This window comes from Salvia splendens, chromosome 15 (assembly GCF_004379255.2).
Source record: "Salvia splendens isolate huo1 chromosome 15, SspV2, whole genome shotgun sequence".
NCBI lineage: Eukaryota > Viridiplantae > Streptophyta > Magnoliopsida > Lamiales > Lamiaceae > Salvia > Salvia splendens.
The window spans coordinates 1894472-1919001 of NC_056046.1; the positions used below are offsets into that span (position 1 = coordinate 1894472).

Here is a 24530-nt window from a genome sequence, read left to right on the forward strand (position 1 = left end):
ATATGTATTTTTGCCTCATCTATATAGAATTCCTGACTTCGTCCCTGAGTTCATAGATGGAAGAAAAAGTGTGCATGAGGCAATGCGAAGTAGCAACATGGACGGGGAGAAGTGTAGGTTAGAAAGAGATGATTTTATGATTTTATGTGTGAGATTTGGTCAAGTAATACAGAGATTAATGTCCGAAACTAAATATCTTAGGTTTGGATTCTCCGTGATATGACATTTAAATTTAAATTTATTGGGCCATAAAAAAGAGAGAAGATTTTTTGTTCTTTTTCTTTTTGTTTCTTAGGTTTAAAACGATGTTGTTTAATTATCCATATCGTCATATTAATGCATATATGTGTAATTATTAGTAATATCACCAAATTTTTAAACGTGTATACTGACTCAACCTTGCATTTGCCTAAAAAATATTGTTAGATAACCTTCGTGATTTGTCACTAAAATCACTCTCTGAGATCTCATTATTCTAGCCTTTCTAGCCATAATAGATCTCATTCTTCTAGCCTTTTTAGCCATTTCCATAATTCAATGATTATTCATAGCAATTACCTTACCGACATATAAAATTCGACGCAATGCAAGAAAAGTTAACCAACTTATTATTAGTATATAACTAATACTAGTTTAATAAGTGGAGTATTAGTTTATAACTAATATTTTTTGTAATAAATACTTATTAATTAGTTGTGGCAGGATCCGATCAATAAATATGCATAAGAAATAGAGAAGTATAAGTGGCCACGTGCATTAAGCAAAACCAACAAGATTACACCAATTTTAACCATAAAAATACAATGGTCCAATCTCAATTAATTGCACCATAGTAATGGAGGGTGAGGTTAGTTCACATGTTTGACAACCTAAAATCTTATTTCCAGAAGCTGCCATGAAATTCAAAACAATTTGAATAGGGGAGAATACAGAAAAATTGGGTAGAATCTATGTTAAATATCATTTGAAAAATACTTTTAAGTGACTTATCTCAGAGCAAGATCATTTATACAACAAAATTTGATAAATTTGAAAATTATACAAAAAAATTTTAAAAAAAGTTTGGTCGGGATAGAGACCCAAAAAGTACTTTTGTAGTAGTACATTTGTTTTCGTATAACCCTAAAATTATAAGTATTTAAGATTAATAAGGCCCAAATCTTATTTTGGCAGAATTCTTGGTAAGCCCACTCAATTTTTTTAATGGGTGCAGTTTTTTAACATGTTATATTCAAATTGGAAAGCCCATTCTAAACTCAAAATTTTTTGTAGTCATTTGTTGGTTGATATATAAAATAGAGTTAATAATGTCTTATGGGGTATTTCAAATTTTTAATACTCCATAATTTTAAAAACATTTCCATATTTGGATTTTTCTATAAATTTCAACTTTCAGCGTTTTTATAAAAATTGATTATGTCCTCGATATTTAGCATATTTTAGAAAACATCTCCATCTTAGAGCATCCGGGGCGCCCTATTGCGCGCCACGTCAGCAGTTTTATCCTCCTACCCTCCCACCTGCAATGGGGCGCCCTAAGACGCTCCCTATGCATTTTATTTCATTTGAATATTTAAATAACAAAAAATTGGGAAAAAACTTCATTTCATATATAATTTGAATAGTTAACTACTCGACTCCGATGAGCTAGAACTAGTGGTGTCATCGTCGTGGTTCATTTTGGTATGTGAGATAGGTAGAAATGTGAGAGAGGAGCGAAACGAGAGAGGCGAGATGTTCGTATGAACAAGTGAATGAGAAACGAGGTTTAATTAGGAAAAAAACAAAAAAAAAACATGTGGCATCGTCCGCGACCATCGTCCGCCGATCCCGCAATGGGGCGTCCGATGACGCGGACGATGGCCTATCGTCCGCGCCCATCGTCCGTCGAGCCCACAATGGCGCGGACGATGCATCGGGCATGGGCGTAGGACGCAGACGATGACGGGCACCCACAATGGGGCGGACGATGGCTCCGCGGACGATGGCACGCATCGGGCGTGCCATCGTGCGTCCCACTGTGGATGCTCTTAATGTATTTGAGAAAGTTTTCTCGATTTCAAAGCCAAAAAAAATGAAAATTAGGTGTACAAAATATTAATCTCTTGTTTTTTGCTATTATTATACATGCATAAATAAAACTCCTATATAACAAGATATTTTCTGGAATAGGCTGAAAGTTATAAACATTTGATGGAAAGACTAAAGTTTTTTTATTAATTTTCTACTAGTAATTGGGTATAAAACTGTTGAAGTTTCGAATTTTCGCGGGCAATAATTAATCTAAGAAAAAACCCCTTTATAAACCCTAATCCCTAAATTGAACTCCACTGACTGCTGAAATTTCCTCTTTAATTTTCGAAATGATTACACTCCGATCGCTCCATCTCCACCGAACCCTCCGATTTATCTCAATCCGAAACCCTAATCCCATCATCACCTGCTGCATATCCCCAAATTACCCTCAATCCCCAAAAAAATACCACTCCACTCCCCAACGTCACTTTTCCTCCACCACCGCCGCCGCCGATGAGCCCACCACCTACGGCTGGTCCGCCCTTCACAGTCCGCCTCCACCTCCCGCCGGCTCAACTCCTCAGCAAACCCCCGCCGTTCAGACTGTCTACGATCCCGCCACCGGCAGCCTCGTCACCAAACGAGAGCGATTCGGCGCTAAGGAGCCCGAATCCGGTGGCGCGAAGGCTGAAATTAAACCGATTGCGGAAGTCGGAAGCAGAGTCTACGGGGATGTGACTGGAAGCAGTAGTGTTAGGAGCAGCGGCATTAAGAAGAAGAAGAGCCGGAGTGTTCATGTGTGCTCGAGCTGCGGGTACTCGGATGGGCAGTGGTGGGGCACGTGCAAGCAGTGCGGGGAAGTCGGCACGATGAAGCGGTTCACCACCGGGAGTGCGGGCCAGAAGGTCACCGGTGTGCGGGTGTCGGATAATGCCGTAAGGTCATGGGTTCCAAGGGAGGCCGCGCCTGTGAAGCTGACTGATGTTTATGACCGGGTTGATAATTCGAATTGGCGAATTCCTCTGTGAGTTACAATGAGATGAATAGTTGTTGTGTATAATTGTTCAATTGTAGCAAATGTACATTGTTTATTTAGTCCGTAGTGTTTTTTTTTAGTTGTGTGCTTTTTTCTTCTAAGCAGGCATGGTGAATTTGGGGATGAAGTAGAGAGGGTGCTTGGTGGTGGTTTAGTCCCAGGTTTTCGATTCTCTGTTCACTCACGTTTTTATTCACAGTGAATTACGAAGCGATATTTTCATTAATGTAGTAGCTCTTCTAGCCAACCCTTAGTTGAAAAAGTTAACAACTTCAATCCAGCGAATTGTTACCAAATTGGTTAAACTTGGATAAAACAAGACTGACTGATTTGATCAGTAAAAGATGTGATCTTGTATTATATAATGTTGACTTGTAAAAATTAGATATTTAGCATGGAAAAAGTTGGGTGTTTGTATACCACTCGGGTCATCATCTCAATTTTGGATGATTTTTCACATGCTGTGTATTTTCTTTACTTGTGATTTAGTAGCATTTTTGCATGTTGTGGTTTTTACTTTTTTTTTCATACAGGTTCTCTAGTATTAGTAGGTGGAGATCCTGGTGTCGGTAAAAGCACATTATTGTTACAGGTATAAATGGTGTTTGTTGGTGGTGTTCCTTGTTCCCTCTGATAACACAACACCACTTTTAAGGAATCTTGTTAGCTAATAATACTGAAATAGAATTTTGATCTCATTTTATTTTTACAATGAAGGTTGCTGCGTTGATAGCAGAACAGATTGGACGAGTTATATATGTATCTGGGGAAGAGGTGTGCCTTCAGATTGTTTCCTTCATGGGCCTTGAATTTTGCTTTGTTACAGAGATTTGGGATATGCTCGCTAGACAATTTCGGGATGTGAAACAGTGATTATTAACACTAACTCCTTTTGGTTGCAGAGTGTTGAGCAAATTGGGAACAGAGCTGACCGTCTTTCTATTGAGACTGAAGCACTTTTTTTGCACTCAAGTACTGATGTCGAAGTAAATCTATTTTTCTTGCTTCATTGACCCATGCTTGTAATAACTATGACTGGTGATGTTGCATATTATTTTGTGTTAAGTTGTTCAAATAACCAATAATAATACCCGCAGTATTATCATATCATTATATACTTCAAATATCATTAGTTCATTATGCCTTATTGTCCATTTTGTGCTGCATTCTTCAACAGGATATTCTAGAACAGGCTCAGCGTCTTTCTCCAAAGGCTTTAGTTATTGATTCTATTCAGACAGTCTACTTAAATGGAGTGACAGGAAGTTCTGGAGGCGATGTGCAGGTCCACATACTTATTAATGGATTGGCATCTTGCTCGCTAATCAGCAGAACTTAATGTTCACATACTATTATTTTGTAATATTGAGTTTGACATATGACAGGTTAAAGAGTGCACTGCAGCCTTACAAAGGTTTGCTAAGAAGACAAACATCCCCGTGCTTTTGGTAGATTCAATGCTATAATACTTTTTGAACCTTACTGCTTAAACATTTTAATTTTGTTATGATAGACACTTCTAGGGATTGTAATGTTGTTATTTTTTATTCTTAATGTAGATTGGTCATGTGACCAAAACCGGAGATATAGCTGGACCTCGTGTGCTGGAGCACATCGTGGATGTAGTTTTATATTTGGAAGTTGGTACCTTGACAACTCTTCCTTATCCTCTTAGTAGTCTAATTAAATTTGGTTGGTCTATAGTGTATTGTGTATTAAAACAGTTCTTTGGAGGACAAATGTATTGAAATATTCATTATATAATCATACTGCTAATGGATGTTTCCAGGGGGAGAAGTGTTCATCACATCGGCTACTTCGATCAGTGAAGAATCGGTTTGGCTCCACCGAAGAGGTATTCCATGATATATGTCACAAATCATCGTTTGACAAATACTAGTGACTATCTAACAGTTTTTAACAACATAATGGTGATTTTATTTCAGCTTGGAGTTTTCAAAATGTCACAGTCAGGCCTTCAAGGAATTATGAATCCCAGCGAGATGTTTTTAGCTGATCCGCACTCTGATTCAGACTACCTAGCTGGGCTGGCTGTAGCGGTAATTATGGATGGGTCTCGAGCATTTCTCATTGAAGTTCAGGCAATGTTTCTTTTCAATCTTATACGTTGCACAGTTAATCTGGATTTCTATCTAGATTTGATAGGTTTATGTATAACTGACTGAACTGGACTGTGAAAATATACAAAACTTGCCAATACAGACTATTCATACTCCTTAAATGTGGTTATATTCCTATAGGCACTTTGTGTAGCCGGCAGCTCTTCAGTTGTGCGGCATGTCAATGGTGTTCAAGGTAGCAGGGCTGACATGATTATTTCCGTGAGTGTTGCGGTCTATTAAGCTTTCTGAATTGAACTCTACCTTGTGCTCGATCTGTTTCAAGAAATTGACTTAAATTTCTAAGTGGACAGTAGAATTTCTTTAGAGTAGCATGTGAATGGTCTCAACATGTACTCTTTGTGCAGGTTATTATCAAGCAAGCTGGACTTAAGCTACAAGAGAATGTAATGATCTTTACACTAATTCCAGCTTTAAATTGTGATTGTTCGTATTTCTGCACCCGAAGTAGTTTTTCTTTAGTCTTTACCCCTTCTGATAAATTGAATTGGTGTTTAATATTTGCTCACACGTCAGTCTCAAATAACTGTTTCTAACATCCTTTTTTCTTGGTAGGGCATCTTTCTTAACGTCGTCAGTGGAGTTAGCCTGACGGAGACCGCTGGTGATCTAGCAATAGCAGCCGCAATTTGCAGCAGGCATGGTTTTTAGTAACAATCTGACTTTAGTTGTTCTCTGATGAACTAGTTTGGTTTCATCTTCTTGTATTTTGATGTTTAATCACTACCGTTATCTTTCTTCAGCTTCTTAGAATCCCCCATACCACGCGGCATAGCATTCATTGCAGAAGTTGGTCTCGGCGGTGAACTTCGTATGGTATGTCAAATTTATTCGTCTCGTTTCAAAATATGGCCATTTCATTGTCGGTTGAATTATTCATTTGTTAGTAATAGATGCCCTTCATCGTTTCGTCCAATTTGTTAGTTTTAAGTATGCTAAATGTGGTGACATTGTGCGGTGACAACCATAGGTAGCGCAATTGGAGAAACGAGTAAGCACGGTGGCGAAGCTGGGATATACGAAGTGTATCGTCCCGAAGCTTGCAGCAAATTCGCTGTCGGAGATGCAGGGAGGGCAGGAGGCGATGGAGATTGTGGGATGTAATAATCTGAAGGAGATGATTAACTCTGTTTTCACTAGTAACTGATGAAGGAAATTATCTTGGTCTGTAAATTTTGTGTGAATATATATTACAGACATTCACCGTGTATTTTCTAGAATTTTTTTATTTTGGATGATTGATAACAATTGAAGGCATGCCTGGTTGTATCGTCAACTCATTTTTGAATGATAGTGATGAAGTGTAAATGAGAGTAATAAACTTTAAAAGAAGTTAATTAATTTAAACATATAAATCAGGAGCGTATCATTTTCAAACTTCGAAAGAAGCAAACAGAATACTTAAATTAAAATAACTACTACAACCTTTAATGACGCTGACGCATACCAAATCTTTTCAAATAAAAAAGAAATACTCTCTCATATTTTATCATTTCTGTTCCATAATAAGACTCATATTTTATTTTTTTACTATAAATGATATTCAGGTCCCATATTTCACTAATTCATTCCATTCACATTTTATTATAAAACCGATTATAAAACCGATATATGTAAGTAGGATTCACATTCCACTAACTTATTTAACTTATTTCTTTTTACATTTTTTAAAATTCATATCATAACTAAATTGGACTTTTATTGTAGAAGGGAGGGATTAGGGTTTAGGGATTACGGTTAATGAAATTACTAAGTTCCACATGAATTTCTGTTAATGAAATTATTGTAGAATGGAGGGATTACTGTTACTGAAATTACTAAGTTCCACATGAATTTCGTGGTAGTCTGCAACATCATATCATCAGTATATAATTTTTTATTTCACTGAGTTTATAAGGATATGATTTTATATTTTTGCTCATTATGTCATTTTGCAAGAACCAAAAGATACAGGGCACCACTTACAACTATCACGTGTGAAAGGTTCCTTTCATTACCGGCATCAATAATGCATACTACTAATACATTTGGGATTAAATGTTACGCTTCAACTCGACAGAGCTAGATTTAAAATTTATAGAAAATAAAAGAAATTAATGGAATGTAGATCCCCCTAGTGCTATTTTTCTTATTACTACCTCTTTCCTCCGCCACAAACAAATTCTCATCAGGTGTGTTTTCAGACAAACCCCATCCTTGTTCCGATATAATTGGACATCCGTTGTGAATGCTCTCATGCAATTAACTCGAGAGTTGGGACTTCTTGAGGTTCAATTTGCAATTCTAAATTAAATACTCTCTTCGTCTCATTCAAGATGATCACCTTTCCTTTTTTGTTTGTCCTAATTAAGATGATCATTTTCCAATTTTAGAAATAACTTCATCTCTCCTCTATTCTCATTAAAATATTCAACTACTTTTTTTCTCTCTACTTTATTCCATCTAACAACACTTCCTAAAATCTCGTGTCACTCAAGAATATGGTCATCTTGAGTGGGACAGAGAGAGTAACTAAATCCCGTGTCACTCAAGAATATGATCATCTTGAGTGGGACAGAGAGAGTAACTATTACTAATTGACAAATGGAGAAATTATTGAAATAACTATAAAAGTTAAACTAAAAGGTTGTAGATTTAATTTAAAAAAAATAAAGGTTGCTTACTGTAGCAAAAATGGTGGACCAAGTTCCTTCGTAAGTGGACACACACAAATATTATGAATCAATATTTATATAAATAAATAATAGTATCAAATCAAACTTCAACACTATAAAAATGTACTACTACTAATTACTAAAACAAGCATCATTCACTCAATTTGAAACACAAACTCAAAAAAGAAAATGGAACTCATCATAGGGTTTGTATACATTGCAATTGCATTAACCTTACTATCAACATCTAATGCAGCCGAGCCAGCCCAAATCCGGCTGCTCCGGCCGCGCTTCGGCAGCGGAGGGCGCCGCGTGGAGGGCTTGGACTGCCTGAGCTGGCGGCTGGCGGTGGAGACAAACAACCTCCGGAGCTGGAAGGTGGTGCCTCAGTCGTGCGAGGACTACGTCGGCAACTACATGCTCGGCCGCCAGTACCGCCGCGACATCGAGGTCGTGGCGGAAGCCGCCGTTGAATACGCAAAGAGCATCCAAGTCGCCGGCGACGGCAAAGATCTTTGGGTGTTTGATATTGATGAAACATCCCTTTCTAATCTTCCTTACTATGCTCGATCCGACGTCCAATTTGGGTAACTTTTTTATTTCAGATTTTATATAATTTCATTTCTTGAAAAATCAAGACGTTGTTGAAGCAAAAGATCATGATAAGATTTTTAGATCTCAACAAAAGGGAGGTTTTAAATATTTCATGTGAAAATAATGATATGATATTACTTGTTATAGTACACCTCGTCCTCCATTCATAACTCCGTTTTGACTCGGAGTAGGATTTATGAAATTGTTTGACTTTGTAAAAAAAAATGGAAAAATGAATTAGTAGAATGTGTACTCCAAATTATTGTTTGTTGTTCACCCAAATAATTTGTATAGACGGTGTAAAAAAGGGATAATTGATATTCTCTCCGATCCATAGTAGTGAGGGCGTTTTTTAGCACGAATTTAAGAAAAATTGTGGTTAAGTAAATGAAGAATAAAGGAAAATGGGATATGACTCCACTGCTACGGAACATAAGAAAATAGCAAAATAATTCTACTGCTATGGAAATGGAACGGGGAGAGTAGTATTTAATTTTTTGTTGGCTGGTTAATCCCGTAATTTTTGAGAATATAAAGTTATACTAGCTTTTAATGTTTCGCAATTATTCCACGATGGTAAAAATTTAAAAGTGATGTGTTAAAATCAAATATGATGTGGCAACAAAATCACGTTGTTTAGAATAAATTGACATCGTTAATTATCTTCAGTTTTAGTTCAAAATGATGTGGTTTTATTGCTACATCAGTATTTGATTTAGCACTAACCATTCTTAATTTATTTGGATGAAGGGCAATAGAATACAACGAAACAGGGTTTAATCAGTGGGTGGCGGAAGGTACAGCACCGGCGATTCCGGCGATCCTCCGGCTCTACAAGACGGTGCTATCTCTAGGGTTTAAGACTGCCTTCATTTCAGGAACACTTGATGCATACACAGACATAAAGATACTCAATTTAAACCAAGCTGGTTATTACAACTGGGAAAAGCTCATTCTCAAGTAAGACATGATTACATAACATAATTATTATTTGGTTATGTTATTTAATTATGATTATTCTTTAATTAAGAGTGGTATTAATACAGGGGAGAAAATGACCATGGATCATCTGTGGATTACAAATCCCAGAGAAGAACAGAGTTGGTGAATGAAGGTTATAGAATTGTGGGAAATATTGGGGATCAATGGAGTGATTTGATTGGTACTAATGTTGGAAATAGGACATTCAAAGTGCCTGATCCAATGTATTACATAGGATGACCATGTAATGAATATACCATCTTTACTTGATTTTGTCAAATAAATGTAACCAATTTGGAGTTTAATCATCATTTTGAAATAAATTGAACTTTCCATTATGGTTAACTGGAGCCTCATGTTGAGTTGATTGGCCTCATAAGATGGAATCAGCCTGTGATAGATCCCAATGGTTCTGGTTTTGAGCCAAATTAACTTAGCAACTCTGGTTTCGGTTCATAAACTGGTGGTTTTTTCGTGTTTTTTTTTCTTTCAAGTTTTCATGATTTTTGACTAAATCGTTGATTCACGCGCGGTTTGAATATTTTGCAACCAGAATCAGACCACCTAGTTTACTGTTCCGGTTATAATTAGGTCGAAAAATGGTGGTCAAGACATCCAAACTGGCGGCCAAAGATATAGCTTTAATGCTAGCTGTTACTAAAGATTTTGTTACTATATTATACTAAGCAATACTGTTGCTTAGTATAATTTGGGTCTCGTATTTTTATGGGCTTTGATTTCAACTAACTAAAATTATTATTAACGGGCCTACTAGCTTGTTTTCAAAAGATTATGGGCTGATTAAGATATGCTTCATTTGATATTGAGATTTTATAATTTTAATAAAATTTAATTTGAATCTCTATTATAGCTAGTTTAATTTAAATAGTACTACTAAATGTTTGTGAAATACTCCTCCGTTCCACAGTAGTAGAGTCATTTGATTTTGAGCACTCATTTTGAAAAAATAATTATAAATAGTTAAAGTGGAGAAAAAGTAAAGTAAGAAAGACAATACTATAGATAAGACTCTCCTCTATATTATTCTCTCTCTTACTTTACTCTTTTTCCAATTTAACTATTTATTACTCCCTCCGTCCCGCACTACTCGCACTTATTTCCTTTTTGGGCGTCCCAAGTTACTTGCACTCTTTCCATTTTTAGTAAAAATTTTCACCTACAGCCGTAATTTTTGACTTTCCTATACACTCATTCCTTAATCTCCGTGCCGAAAAGAAAAGGGGCGAGTAGCCCGGGACGGAGGGAGTATCATTTTTTGAAAATGGGTGAAGAAAATGAAATGATCCTACTACTATGGAACGGAGGGAGTAATACTTTATACTTTTGGGACACATGTAGTAACACTGTAGTCATTTAACATAAGTGACAATTTTGGTGCAACGATTAGTTTTAAATAACACTCCACTATTATTCTAAAAAAACAATCACTTTTATTCATTAAAATTGTCAATTTTATTCATTATTCAGTTACATTTAGCGGGTGGTGGCTCGGATTAGGATCCGCGATTATAGTAAGGGCGGAACGCATAAAAACTTTTGTCTTGAATTGATTTTTAACTAGATAGATAGGGTCAAAAGCTTTACTATTCTATTGTTATGGGTTAGGTATATAGAGGATAATAGGTAATGAATCTAATTGACATTTTGAAAATTTTGTACATGATGAATAGGGAAAATAAATGCTTAACAACTTAATGGATATGCTATGGGCACTGGTATGGGTATTGGGTACATTACATATATGTAGTTAACCACAATATTTGAATATCCATATGGCCACCTTACCCCATGCCTTACTTGCAAATATGAAAATATAACTGTATATAATGGAGAATTAAAAATATTGTTATTAAATTAAAAAATAAATCTATATATAAATTAAAGTATACATATGTTTGGACCAATTATTTTAATAACATTCTTTTCATCTTTTGTTTCTCTAGATCTATAGTTTTAATTGTAACAACTTATGCATTAATATTTCGTTGTTAGTTAAAGTAGGAATAAAGAATTGGGAAATCTTCATTAATTTGCCACCTATATTTAGTAGTAACTCAATGCATGTCAACTTTCTTATTTTGAAGTTTACTAATCTTTAATTAGTAGGAAGATATATATATTAATTAATGCGAAAAAGGAAAAGGAAATGCAAATTTTAATTAGGCACGGCTAGCTAGAACTCTTATTACAGGGTTAGTTACGGTACTTCAACTATTAATGAGTTTTCTTATGCCTCGTAGCCTCACTAGCTAGATTTTACTTTTGATTATATTTTATTATTTGTTATATGCATATTTTACAGGCATAATGATAGTATAAAAGACAAATTCTTATATTTCCCGCAATTTTAAAAATTAGTTAGAAAAACTATGAATCTTAACATCTGTGACACTTATCTATCAAATCAATAGTATATTCGATCATTGCAATAATATTAATAAATATTCTTTCGATAATCACTAAAATACCCCCAGCCTATACCTGAGGGACTATATAAAGCACCTCCCAATATGGAAAGTTTCAAAATCAAACATGAAGTCCATTAAAATCATAGCCTTTCTTTTGCTCATAGTTGCTGGCACAGCTTCGGCCCAAAATAGGAACAACACCAAATGCCCATTTCAATTCTTGTACCACTTTGGCGACGCAATATCCGATACCGGAAACTCCGTTAGGGTTCTCCCTCTCCTCCCACCCACACGTAGCCCTTACGGAGTCACTTTTCCCGGAAGCCCCACCGGGCGTTGGTCCAACGGACGTGTCGATGTTGACTACGTGGGTACGTTGAAGTGTTTAATTTCCAACATGCTCCCTCTGCCACTAATACTATCAATAGTTCTATACTAAATTACACAAGTTTTAATATAATTTGTAAAATATGAAAGAAAAAGTGATTTGAATATTGTTGTTTCGCAGCTGATGCTGTTGGTCTGCCCAACATTGTACCATACTTGTCGATGTATGATTCTAGAAGCTACGATGGAGTCATATTTTCAGTAGCAGGAAGCACGGCTCTTAATACATCGTTTTTTGAATCAGGGGGCATTTCTACTCCACCATATGATATTCCTCTTGACACTCAATTAAATTGGTTTAGATCATATCTCCAATCAAATTGCGCTAATCAAACAGGTTAATTTTCTCATATTTATAGTACTACTATGTTTCATATTAGTTATGGTGTTTTTAACATTTAATTAACAAGATTTTATTTTGTTATAATCATTGTGATTGGTTACATCCGCTTTCATTAATATACACTAAGTCGTGACATAGTATTATTTTTAACATATCAATCTCCTTTCTACCACATGACTCAACAGAATTGGAAAACACAACCAAACTTGTGTTATTCAATTTTTTCTCTTCTATACAGCCTTCAAATTTATCCAAATTTCACTTAATTCGTTATGCAAACGTCCTATCAATGATCTGAATCACCTAAAAAATATATTCTTGAATATACTCTTAGAAAACATAGCTCCTAAGTCCTACCAATCTTTTTTCTTCTCTGTCCACCCCTCCCCACAACTTCCTCCACTCACAACATATTTTTTAATCATTCGAACAATATCTTTAAGGTGACTGTGACATCCTTTCTCCACTCACAATACACGGTGTATTTAGGGTTTGTTATACTATAATGTTTTTTTGTATAAATTCATATCGAAAACATATATGATATCTCCTAATAAGTTAACATATGTGACATATGTAGAGTGTGCAAAGAGGCAACCCTCAAATTCAGCTGTATTATTTGAATTCTCCGAACTAAACGACATCGGCTACGCGTTGGTCCAAGGCAAATCCATCCAAGAAGTAACAAACTACGTCCCACTTTTAGTTGAGGCCCAAATCAACGCTGCAAGAGTAATTAATCTACACTTCTTATTAACTCCCAATTTAATTACATTTAAAATTCTTAATACTATCATTTTAATGATAATTTAGTATGCAGGAGGTGATCAAATTGGGTGCGACGCGGGTAGTATACACCACAGCCGCCCCTCTAGGCTGCTATCCCTACATTCTAACGGCGTTAACTACCAATGACACGTCAGCCTACGACGGACTAGGATGTTTGAGGGCGGTGAACAGCATCGCCGTCAAGTTCAACGCTAATCTCACGGCATCTTTCCTCGCTCTGAAAGTAGAATTTCCAAGTGTCAATATTTTGCCTGCCGATTACTACGCAACTCTGAGAGTGCCAATCAATTTCAAAACCCCAATTCTAGGTAAGTCCTAGTATGTGTTTTGAATTGATCATAGTTCGAATTTCGGATTTTCAGCATTTTCCAAAAAAAAAAGATATCTAACTCGAGTTTTTAGTTTAAAAACCCTAACTTTGAATTAAGTTCAATTTACAACCAAAATTAATCACAGCATCTGACAACAGAATGATGAATCACCTCGCTAGCTATATCCTTAGCATCCAAATGACCAATTATTGACTAGGTGATTCATCATTTTGTTATTTGACATTGTATAAGTCGCATTTCACTTTTACTGTAGATGATATGTAAATAGTAAATAGACTCATATTGCACTAATTTCTTCAGTTCACATTTCTTAAAACTCGTGCTGAAAATAGCAAGACTCCTATTACTAGACGAAGGGAGTACATGGCAACTCCAGTAGTCCAATATCTAATTATCTACTACTATATATACTAACATTTCGAATTCGCGTTACGTGTGTATTGATGATGTGAAACAGGTTCAAGGCTTAGAAACCCCGCGTTGAGATCTTGTTGCGGAGTCGGGGGAAGTTATAACTATGATAACAACAGGTTGTGTGGGAGCCCTAATGTGACCGCTTGCTCAAACCCTAATAACTCCATATATTGGGATGGTTTGCACTTTACACAACAAGTGTATCGTAGTGTAATAGGCATACAAGTTTTACCGGCGCTGTTGCTGCTCGGATGCAGACCAATATAACTATATAAATGTATGCTTCAAAATTACTGCAGATTGTAGAAAAATTGTAATACTATAATAAGGTGTTATAATACCAATTAAAGAAATAAATTACCATTTTCATATTTTGACCCCTTTTAAGTTTTAACTAACTCTTCATTCTGAGTTGTTGTGTGATTTAAGTTAGGCACAACGTTGATTTTAAGCGTAATAATCTTAAGTAAAGAACTGGAATTAAGAAGACTCAGTGGTATATGCAAAAGTAATTAGGCCTTCAGGCATTTTATCAAGCAGTTGGAGTGCGTTAGCTAAACTTTTGAAAACTAAATTTTTTTAATATAGAAGATAATAGGTAGTGAGTCTAATTGACACTGGAATGATTATAAATGATGGATAGTGAAATTACATAGTTTACTTTATTCATTTTGCAATTCGAGAGTAGACGAATCCTATATGCAGTAACTCGGTGTTAACAATCGACTGGCATTCCTAATTAGGAATAGCATTAATTTTTAATTTTAATTATGTATAACTTTGATTGTGAAGTTTACTACTCTTAAATTAATTAGCAATATGATAAAACGTAATCACATTATTAAACCATTAAATTAATCCCATCGATCGGTTCTGTCCAACTTTTTTGTTGAGATAGTTTAGTTACGTTGAAGGATGTATGCATACACACATATATATTTTTTATGACATATATAAGTTAGAAAATACTTTTATGTCTTAATAAAGATGATTTACTTCTCTTTTTAATATTTCAATAAAAATGATTTGTTTCTAAAAGTAAAGTTACTATATTCAATTAATTTACTTACTTCTACAGAATAGCAGTACTAGAACTACATAAGATTTCATATTGTCTAAATAAGTCATTTTACATAGAAAATATATTACTCTATTTGTTTATAATTATTCCAGCTTAGTTAATCAATTATAGTCACTATCATCTTATTTATCCTGCTTCAACTAACTATTTTTCCTCACTCCATTTTTATGTACTACTATATATAATGCCTATATAAACCTCCTCTCCCAATATAAAAGTTTCCAAATCAAATATGATGTCCTACAAAATCATAGTAGTATTTCTTCTGTTCATGGTTGCTGGTACAGCTTCAGCCAAAAATAGTAAATGCCCATTTCATATATTGTACCGCTTTGGCGACGGAATATCCGATAACGGGAATTCCGTTAGGGTTCCGCCATTTGGGCCTATTCTCCCACCCACACGTGACCCTTACGGCGTCACTTTCCCCGGCTATCCTACTGGCCGTTGGTCTGACGGCCGTCTCGAGATCGACTACGTGGGTATGATGAAATGTTTCTAAAATCTAACATAATTGATCACATTTTGTAAATAATAGCTAACTATACGAATTTTAATATAAAATTGATAAAACTTTGCAGCTAAAGCTGTTGGCCTGCCCAACATTGTACCATACTTGTCGATTGATGCTTCTAGAAGCTACGATGGAGTCGTATTTTCAGTAGCAGGAAGCACATCTCTTAATGCTTCATTTCTTGAATCAAGAGGAATTGGTGTCCCACCTTTTCATATTCCTCTTGACACTCAATTGACTTGGTTTAGAACATTTCTCCAATTAAATTGCACTAGTCAAACAGGTTAAATCTCTCAGATTTATATATTTTTCATATTGTTTTTTCTAATTATCCACAATTATTAATTAAAGTGTTCTAACATTTAATTTACAATATTTTATTATGTTACAATCATTATTGTTGGTTATCAAAGTTTGAAAAGTATTGATACATCCACAAAAATTACTCAACTACTCCTATCATTTATATACACTTTCTAATTAATATTATTTTTATTTCCGTTCGTCCCTAATCAGAGTGTGCAAAGAGGCATCCCTCGAAGTCTTCTATAATTATCGAATTCGCTGAGCTAAACGACATCGGCTATGCATTAGTCCAAGGTGAATCCATCCAAGAAGTAACAAACTACATCCCACTCATAGTCGAGGCCCAAATCAACGCTGCAAGAGTAATTAATCAACACTTCTTGATTCCCAATTTAATTACAATTAACATCTTAATTAATATCATTTTAATTATTATTTTATATGCAGGAGGTGATCAAATTGGGTGCGACGCGGGTAGTATACACCACAGCTGCCCCTCTAGGCTGCTATCCCTACATTCTAACGGCGTTAACTACCAATGACACGTCAGCCTACGACGGACTAGGATGTTTGAAGGCTGTTAATAACGTCGCCGTTAAGTTTAACAAGAATCTCCTTTTATCTTTACTTGCTCTACAAGCGGAATTCCCCAATGTTCAAATATTACCGACGGATTACTACGAAACTGTGATAGCACAAATCAAACTCAAAATGCCACTAGGTAAGTCCAGTACTTTCCTGAAAAAAAAAATGACTTAACTACAGTAGAATTAAAGGAAATATAAATTCAATTGCCCGATCAATATTAACTATAGTGTCGTTTTGAATTCGTGTTACGTGTGGTTTGATGATGTAAAATTAACAGGTGCGGGGCGTAGAAATCCTGCGTTGAGGGCTTGTTGCGGAGTTAGGGGAAGAAGATATAAGTTTGATATCAAGAGGTTGTGTGGAAGCCCTAATGTGACTTCTTGCCCAAACCCTAAAAACTCCATTTATTGGGATGGTTTTCACTTTACACAACAAGTGTATCGTAATGTTGTAGCCATACAAATTGTGCCGGCGCTGTTGCTGCTCGGATGCACACTAATATAACTATATAAATGTATGCTTTAAAATTACTGCAGATTGTAGAAAAATTGTAATACTATAATAAGGTGTTATTATGCCAATTAAAGAAATAACTCTCTTAACTAACTCTTCATTGTGAGTTGTTTTAGGGTGAAGTATGTGTGATTTAAATACTCCCTCCGTCTCCAAAGAGTATGAACAATGAGTTCAGCACGAGTTTTAGTAAATAGGGGAGAGAGAGAGAGAGAGGTAGGTAGTGGAAATAATGTTAGTATAATGGTATAAGTTGTTAATGGTAATTGTATAAGTTGTAAATAAAATGATGTGTAGGGGCAATGTGTTGTTTGAATTTTTCAAAATTAGAAAGTTCACACTCTTTGGGGATGTACGAAAAAAAAATTAGTTAATACTCTTTGGGGACGGAGGGAGAAGTAATTTTATATATATATATATATAGATGTATTCATTTCCTTTTTAAGGTCAACCAACCAAATTATATCAAAAAGTTAGGTCAACGTTGATTTTTAAGGTTAATAATCTTAAGTAGTGGTATAAAGAACTGGAAATAGAAGTTGACTCAGTGGTATATGCAAGTAATTAGGCACGGCTATATATAGATATAACAATTAAAATACATATCGTTACATTTAGAAAAAAATCGCAAACTTTATATCATGTAAGTTAATTTAGTCCAAGTGATTCATAACTAATAAGATTATTGCAGTACAAATGTTCTCACATGTCTATATGTTTTAATACCATTGAAATGCTAAGAAGGATACACGTCATAAGCTTTAATAGTTCTATTAGTAAGAGTTAGGTATATAGAAGATAATAGGTAATGAGTCAAATTAACATTGAAAAAATTAGAAATGATGGATAGTGAAATTACATATTATTTCATTTGCAATTCGAGAGTAGACGAATTCTATATGCAGTAACTCGATGTTAACTAGCGATTGGCATTCCTAATAAGATAATACACGTTCAGCACATAATTTTATGAGTTGTTGATTAATATATTTAATTGAAGAGAGAAAATGTAAAAATGTGGATGTAGGTATTATATGGAGAGAAAAAGAGAGTTGAATATTTTAGTTGGAGAGAGAAAAATTAGTTGAGTATAATAATTGGAGAGAGCAAGAGTTTCCAAATATAAAAGTGTATCATTTTATTTAGGACAAAATAAAAGGAAAGTGTGTTGAGTATAATAATTGGGATGGATGGAATATAACTTTGATTTTGAAGTTTATTAGTCTCTAATTAATAAGAGAAAACGTAATCACATTATTAACCATTAAAATTATTTCGTCGGTTCTGTCGAACTTTATTATTGAGATAGTTTAGTTACGTTGAAGTATGTATGCACAGAAATACGTAATTAAGTTTATTTATTTTGTGAAAAAAATATATTTTAGACTTTTATAAGTAAAAAATAATTTTTTCTAAGTCTTAATAAAGATGAATTACTTCTCTTTTTTATTTAGGTAAATAAAAATGATTTGTTTCTAAAAATAAAAATACTATATTCAATTTAGTTACTACTACAAAATAGTAGTACTCCCACTTGCTACTATTGTCTAAAAAAATGGCATTTTCATAGAAAATATAGTATATTACTCTAGGCTACTGATAAAATGCAAACTCTATATATTATACAAACTTCAAACTTTTCAACAAAGTGTCAACACAACATCAACACAATGTCAACACAGTGTAAAATTTCAAGATTTTGATGTCAACTCAATATCAACACAATGTCAACCGTTGACACTATGTTGATATTCTCTGTTGTTATTTTATCATCTGTTGACATTTTTTTACGATCCAGATCATAGTTTGGAGTTTGTACAATATTTAGAGTTTGGATTTTATCACGTCATTTTTACTCTATTTGTTAATTACTTATATAAGTAATTATTTAAAATGACTCTATTTGTTAATTACTTATATAAGTAATTATTTATTAATTAACTATTCTTCCTCTCATTCCATTTTTACCAACTTTACATCGAAATATGTATCACATATCATCAAAATTATAAGTAATGGAAGTGGACAATATATAGGAATATAACATCTAACTAGCGTAGTATTCTTCATAATTACTTTTGGTATCCCAAAAATACCCCCAAATCCATAGCATAATGCCTACAAAATAGGATATGCCCATTTGAAATCATGTACCGCTTTGGCGACGGAATATCCGATATAGGAAACGCCGTTAGGGTTCCACCGGTCGGGCCTCTTTTCCCACCCACACGTGACCCTTACGGCGTCACTTTCCCAGGCTTTCCTACTGGCCGTTGGTCTGATGGCCACCTCGAGGTCGACTACGTGGGTATGATGAAATGTTTAATTTCCTAGAGTAATTGATCACATTTTGCAATTAATAGTTAATAACACGAATTTTAATGTAAAATTTATAAAATTTACAGGTGAAGCTGTTGGCCTGCCCAACATCGTACCATACTTGTCAATCAATGCTTCTAGAAGCTACGACGGAGTCATATTTGCAGTAGCGAGAAGCACGTCTCTTAATGCCTCATTTTTTTCAATCAAGGGGAATTGTTGTCCCACCTTATAATACTCCTCTTGACACTCAATTAACTTGGTTTAGAACATTTCTTCAATCACATTGCACTAGTCAAACAGGTAATTAAATCTCTCAGACTTATATACTGTTTCATAGTATCAAAATTAATCAATTTTCATTTAGGGATTGTTGTTTTTAATATTTTTATAAAAATTTATATTGAATTTAATCGGATATAATGTGTTGGTATCTCCTAATCAGAGTGTGCAAAGAGGCAGATCTCAAACGCTTCTATAGTAATCGAATTCGGCGAATTAAACGACGTCGGCTACGCATTAGTCCAAGACAAATCCATCCAAGAAGAAACAAACTACGTCCCTCTCATAGTCGAGGCCCAAATCAACGCTGCAAGAGTAATTAATTAACACTCTCTAATTCCCAATTTAGTTATAATTGTATCATTTTAATTACTATAATTTAATATGCAGGAGGTGCTCAAAATGGGTGCGACGCTAGTACGATACACCTCAGCCGCCCCTCTAGGCTGCTATCCGTACATTCTAACGGCTTAACCACTGACGACACGTCAGCCTACGACGGTCAAGGGTGTTTGAAGGCTGTCAATAACGTCGCCGTTAAGTTTAACAAGAAACTCCTTTTTATCATTGTAGCAAAAAAGACGATTTCGTCGCTTTGGCGGCCCCACCCTCCGGCCCGACAAGAAACTCCTTTTTATCATTACTTGCTCTAAAAGCGGAATTCCCCAATGTCAGAATATTCCCGACGGATTACTATGTAACTATGACAGCACAAATCAAACTCAAAACCCCACTAGGCAAGTCCAGTACTTTCTTAAATCTCGTGCCTCGGAAAAAATGAATGCAAAGAATTATAAATTCAATTTCATCAACTACTTCATAACATGCGTACCATCACCATGCATGATATGAAATCCATAATTATTGTCCCTCTCTCCTCGTGTTTCTGTTTTCTAGCAAGTAGCAACTCTCCTTAAATTTAAATAATTATTAGTAACTTTTAAAAACAATTATAAATTTACAAATGATCAACTCAACGCAATTAACTAATAGTTGAAAACATCTACCGAATTATAATTTTCTTACTTGAAGAAAAAAAAAATCACGCATAGTTAGATTCTTGATGTCAAATTTTCGACCTTGATCTCTCTATTATATATATATAAAAAATGTGACGTTCCTACCGCATTTACTTTTATCAATGACACTGATATTTAACTTACCCTACAGATTTACTGACTGTAAAGTAATAGTAGTAAAATCAAATGCTATTGTGGAGATAAGTCTCTTCATATTTTCATAATCATATAGGATTTCATCATCCATCAAGATTTAATGTTTCATTTTACGGCATAACCCTATAGCTAATTTGCTTTATTTAAAAAAAATTAAAAAAAGCGAACTTCGGAAGAAAATTTGATTTAATTTGAATTTCTTGTTTAAAGCACTTCAATTAGTGTCATTCTTTCATATTGTTTGATTGACTAATTTGGTAATTCTTTACAAGATAGAGAGCAATTGAAAAAGGGCTCAATTATTTAAACCCCCTTCCTCAATCATATGATCATATATCCATAAAAATCCCAACATCTCTCAACTCTCCAAATTCCAAAATGAGACTCTCTCTCCTTGTTTTCCTTGCAACCCTACTCTCAACTTCCCATGCAGCCTTCAACGCCGACAACCCCATCCGGCAGCTACGCCGCCCCTCCTCCGGCCTCACCGAGTTCGGTGACTTCAACTACAAAATCAATTGCCCGAGTTTCCGAGTTGGGGTAGAGGCCAACAACCTCCGCGACTGGGACACTATCCCTAGCTATTGCAAGAACTACATCAAAACCTACCTCACGAAGAACCAGTGGAGCCTCGACGTTGAGGCCCTCGCTAACGAGGCCTTTGAGTACGCCGCGACCTTCGAACAGGATGCCTACCTCAATTACTGTTGGGTGTTTGATGTCGAAGAAACCCTCCTTAGCAACCTCAACTACCTTGCTAGCTCCGATATCCTTGATTAATTGTCCACTTTTGCCATTTGTGTCCGTCCTCATTAATTTTCCACTTTCGCTTTTACCATAAATGGTAAGTAGGCCACATGTTCCACTAACTTATTTCACTCACATTTTATTATAAAACTAATAAATAAAAGTGGACCTATATTCCACTAACTTTTTAACCTACTTTCCTTTACATTTCTTAAAACTCGTATCGGAGTCAAAGTGGACAATTATTAATGGGGGACCGGGGAGTATATAATATTACTTCAAGGTTTAAATCGAAATATTTTAGTTAGTGCTCAATCTTGAAATCGATATGTTATGGGAGACTTAGATATGTTCACTCGCAAATTTCTTTGTCAAAAAAAACTCCACGTCAACGGCTCATGAATGTATTTACGTAGTTGGGCTTTTAGATGTTTTCCCAAGATAGGATATTATGCCCAAAACACAGTCACTCACTAAAGCAATGGGCCCACTCTTTCTCCTGATATAATCATGGGCTACTGATAAAGGCCCAATTATTGATTGACTTATGTTCGTTCAGTTCACATTGTTTTTTATACACAAACGTCAAACTCAAATTATATTGAATTAGTATAAAATATTTCATCTGTCTCAACCTAAATCAAACGTTTTTCCTTTTTGGTATGTTCCAACCTAGGTGAGATGTTTTCTCTTTTGAGAATAATTAACTCACTCATCTCTCATACTTTATCCTCTTATATCTATTTTTTTTTCTCTCAAGTACTTTATTCTCTTTTTTACTCTATTATCTTTCTTACTTTATTCTCTCTCTTGTTTTACTATTAATAATTTAATTTACTAAACACCAATACCTAAATTCATGTCCCAAAATAGAAACGTCTCAGTTAGGTCGGGAGGAAGTGAGTACTAAGTAGGAGTATATGATTAGTCCCACCATGTGTTAGGTTGGGCTTTTAGGTGTCGCCAAGATAAAATATTTGGCCCAAACTACAGCCCATATTTCTTATCGAAGGCAGAAGGGTGTTTTGGGTATTTAACTATACAAAAAACGCACAAAGCCCTAATCTCATAATCCAATACGCCGATTTCTGCAGTATAAAACCCACGCATTTCAGCTTCAGATCTCAACTTCATCTCTTCCAACTTTCTGCTATTTTCTGCTTTCAATTACTAATTGTTTTCTTCTTATTATTACTGGATTGTGGATGAATTAAAAATTCTGAAAATGTAACCTAAAGCAGAGATAGTGTGTATCGACGTTGTGCGAATTTAATTCAAAGTGCACTTTGATCGAAAGTGTTCTCTGCAAAATTGGAATCACAAGGGAAAGATGGGCAGTTGTGATTCATACTTTTCAATTGATTTTTCAACAATCATCTTCCCTACACTCTCTTCAAATTTCATATTTCTATTTTTCTTCCATTTTTGTTGATTCATCCATAATTTTTAGGTCTTTATTAACTAAGAAATTTATTACTACTTATTGGTCGATTTTGCTGTGCTCATTTTTAATGGTATCAATTAAATCATTAGAAATGATTTTATCGGAAGAATTTTGCAGCATTATATCCTTTATAAATTGAGGCCCAACATTGTATAAAAATTCTTAAATAAATTTTGCATATATATAGAAATTTGGAGTTCCATACAAGCAAGTAACAGCCTTAATTTTTTGAAGCACAAGTTCTTGCTTGTTATATTTATGTTTCCCCTAAAATTGGCATTGCAAAATCTTGTTTTATACTACGTGTTTAATATTTAAATTTATTCAACTGATTTGTGTGGTTGCTTGCTATTTAAAAGTTAGGTCACTGATAATGATAAGTATGTTTCAATTTTATAAAATGTGTGGCCCTTTCAATTTGATGACTCGTATGGAATTGGAGATAGATTTTGACACATATATTGATTATAATCTTATCAAGAATCTCTCATTTGATTATGTTGTCTCTCCTTTTCTTTTTTGGCATATGGAAATTTGGATTCCTCACCAAATAAATTGTCCAATTAAAGAAATAAGACTAATCTGCCACTATATTATCCATAACTTCTGTGTTTGGTTGATGAATTGATTCTTTTACTTTTTGATTATTTTTTATGAAAAATATGATGAGATTTCAATTTAAAAAAAACTCAATGAATAGGAGATGTGAATACATTGAATACTCGACCTGCAATATAAAGTCTCATTTTATTATAGAGAGATAAAGATTCATAGCTAAGTTGTTATTTAGCTTTTTCTATTAGTAAATAAGTTTTATATTCAAACAAAATTATATATTGCTATAAAATTAATAAGATCAGAGTTAATCTCACAAAATAGACAGTGTATTGGAGAAAAATTACTCCATAAAACATTCAATGGTTTCCTATTTATTTTCAAATCTATAAAAATCAATTTATATTTTTTGCTATATAATCTATGTTTTTAAATCATCAAATATAAAACATAAACCCCATGATATATTTTTGTGAATAATGGAGAATAGTCCATCCTTATCTGACTAATTCAAAAATATGTCCCCAACTAGGAAACTGACATCTTGTTATTGATAAGTCTTAAAAAAATTAAGTCTGAAAAAATGCCAGCAATTTAATTGAAGATAAGGTTTTATATTGAAAATGATGGGGATCATGTTGAAGCACTTTTCCCCACCACTTTTTTTAAAAAAAAATTACACTCTTCTAATCCCCATTACATTGCAGATTATGGTCTGTGTCAAACAATCGTCTTCTAAATGATATGTATAATATTTTGGGTTTGCTAATAAAAAAGTCCAAACATCATATATCGCCTTAATTATTTAATTCATTGCTTATTTTAAATAATAAGATTGATCCCATTAAAACAAGTGTCATTATCTTAAGGTGTGACAATCATGTTTTAAT

At 34.4% G+C, this 24530-nt stretch overlaps 3 protein-coding genes and 1 non-coding gene across 4 annotated transcripts; all 4 read left to right on the forward strand.

Moving 5' to 3' along the window:
- Positions 1-2293: 2293 nt before the first annotated feature.
- On the forward strand, positions 2294-6559 carry LOC121769087 (DNA repair protein RadA-like). Its single transcript, XM_042165770.1, has 15 exons — positions 2294-3040; positions 3158-3213; positions 3586-3644; positions 3770-3826; positions 3955-4038; positions 4230-4337; positions 4438-4500; positions 4612-4692; positions 4842-4907; positions 4999-5154; positions 5314-5394; positions 5541-5579; positions 5749-5831; positions 5937-6009; positions 6164-6559. Exons 1-15 carry the CDS (start codon positions 2364-2366, stop codon positions 6338-6340), a joined length of 1860 nt encoding a protein of 619 aa, XP_042021704.1. The 5' UTR covers positions 2294-2363; the 3' UTR covers positions 6341-6559.
- A 1417-nt stretch (positions 6560-7976) lies between these two features.
- LOC121767501 (acid phosphatase 1-like) lies at positions 7977-9767 on the forward strand. The gene is made up of 3 exons (XM_042163783.1): positions 7977-8434; positions 9192-9401; positions 9488-9767. Exons 1-3 carry the CDS (start codon positions 8037-8039, stop codon positions 9660-9662), a joined length of 783 nt encoding a protein of 260 aa, XP_042019717.1. The 5' UTR covers positions 7977-8036; the 3' UTR covers positions 9663-9767.
- A 2208-nt stretch (positions 9768-11975) lies between these two features.
- On the forward strand, positions 11976-21674 carry LOC121768612. Its single transcript, XM_042165141.1, has 9 exons — positions 11976-12222; positions 12360-12575; positions 13162-13313; positions 13402-13678; positions 15485-15679; positions 15779-15994; positions 16228-16379; positions 16465-16738; positions 21328-21674. The coding sequence occupies exons 1-9, from the start codon at positions 11976-11978 to the stop codon at positions 21672-21674; spliced, it is 2076 nt and encodes a 691-aa protein (XP_042021075.1).
- A 1201-nt stretch (positions 21675-22875) lies between these two features.
- LOC121769596 lies at positions 22876-23031 on the forward strand. The gene has a single exon (XR_006043625.1). It is a non-coding gene; the product is annotated as a small nucleolar RNA snoR135 (small nucleolar RNA).
- Positions 23032-24530: the final 1499 nt, after the last annotated feature.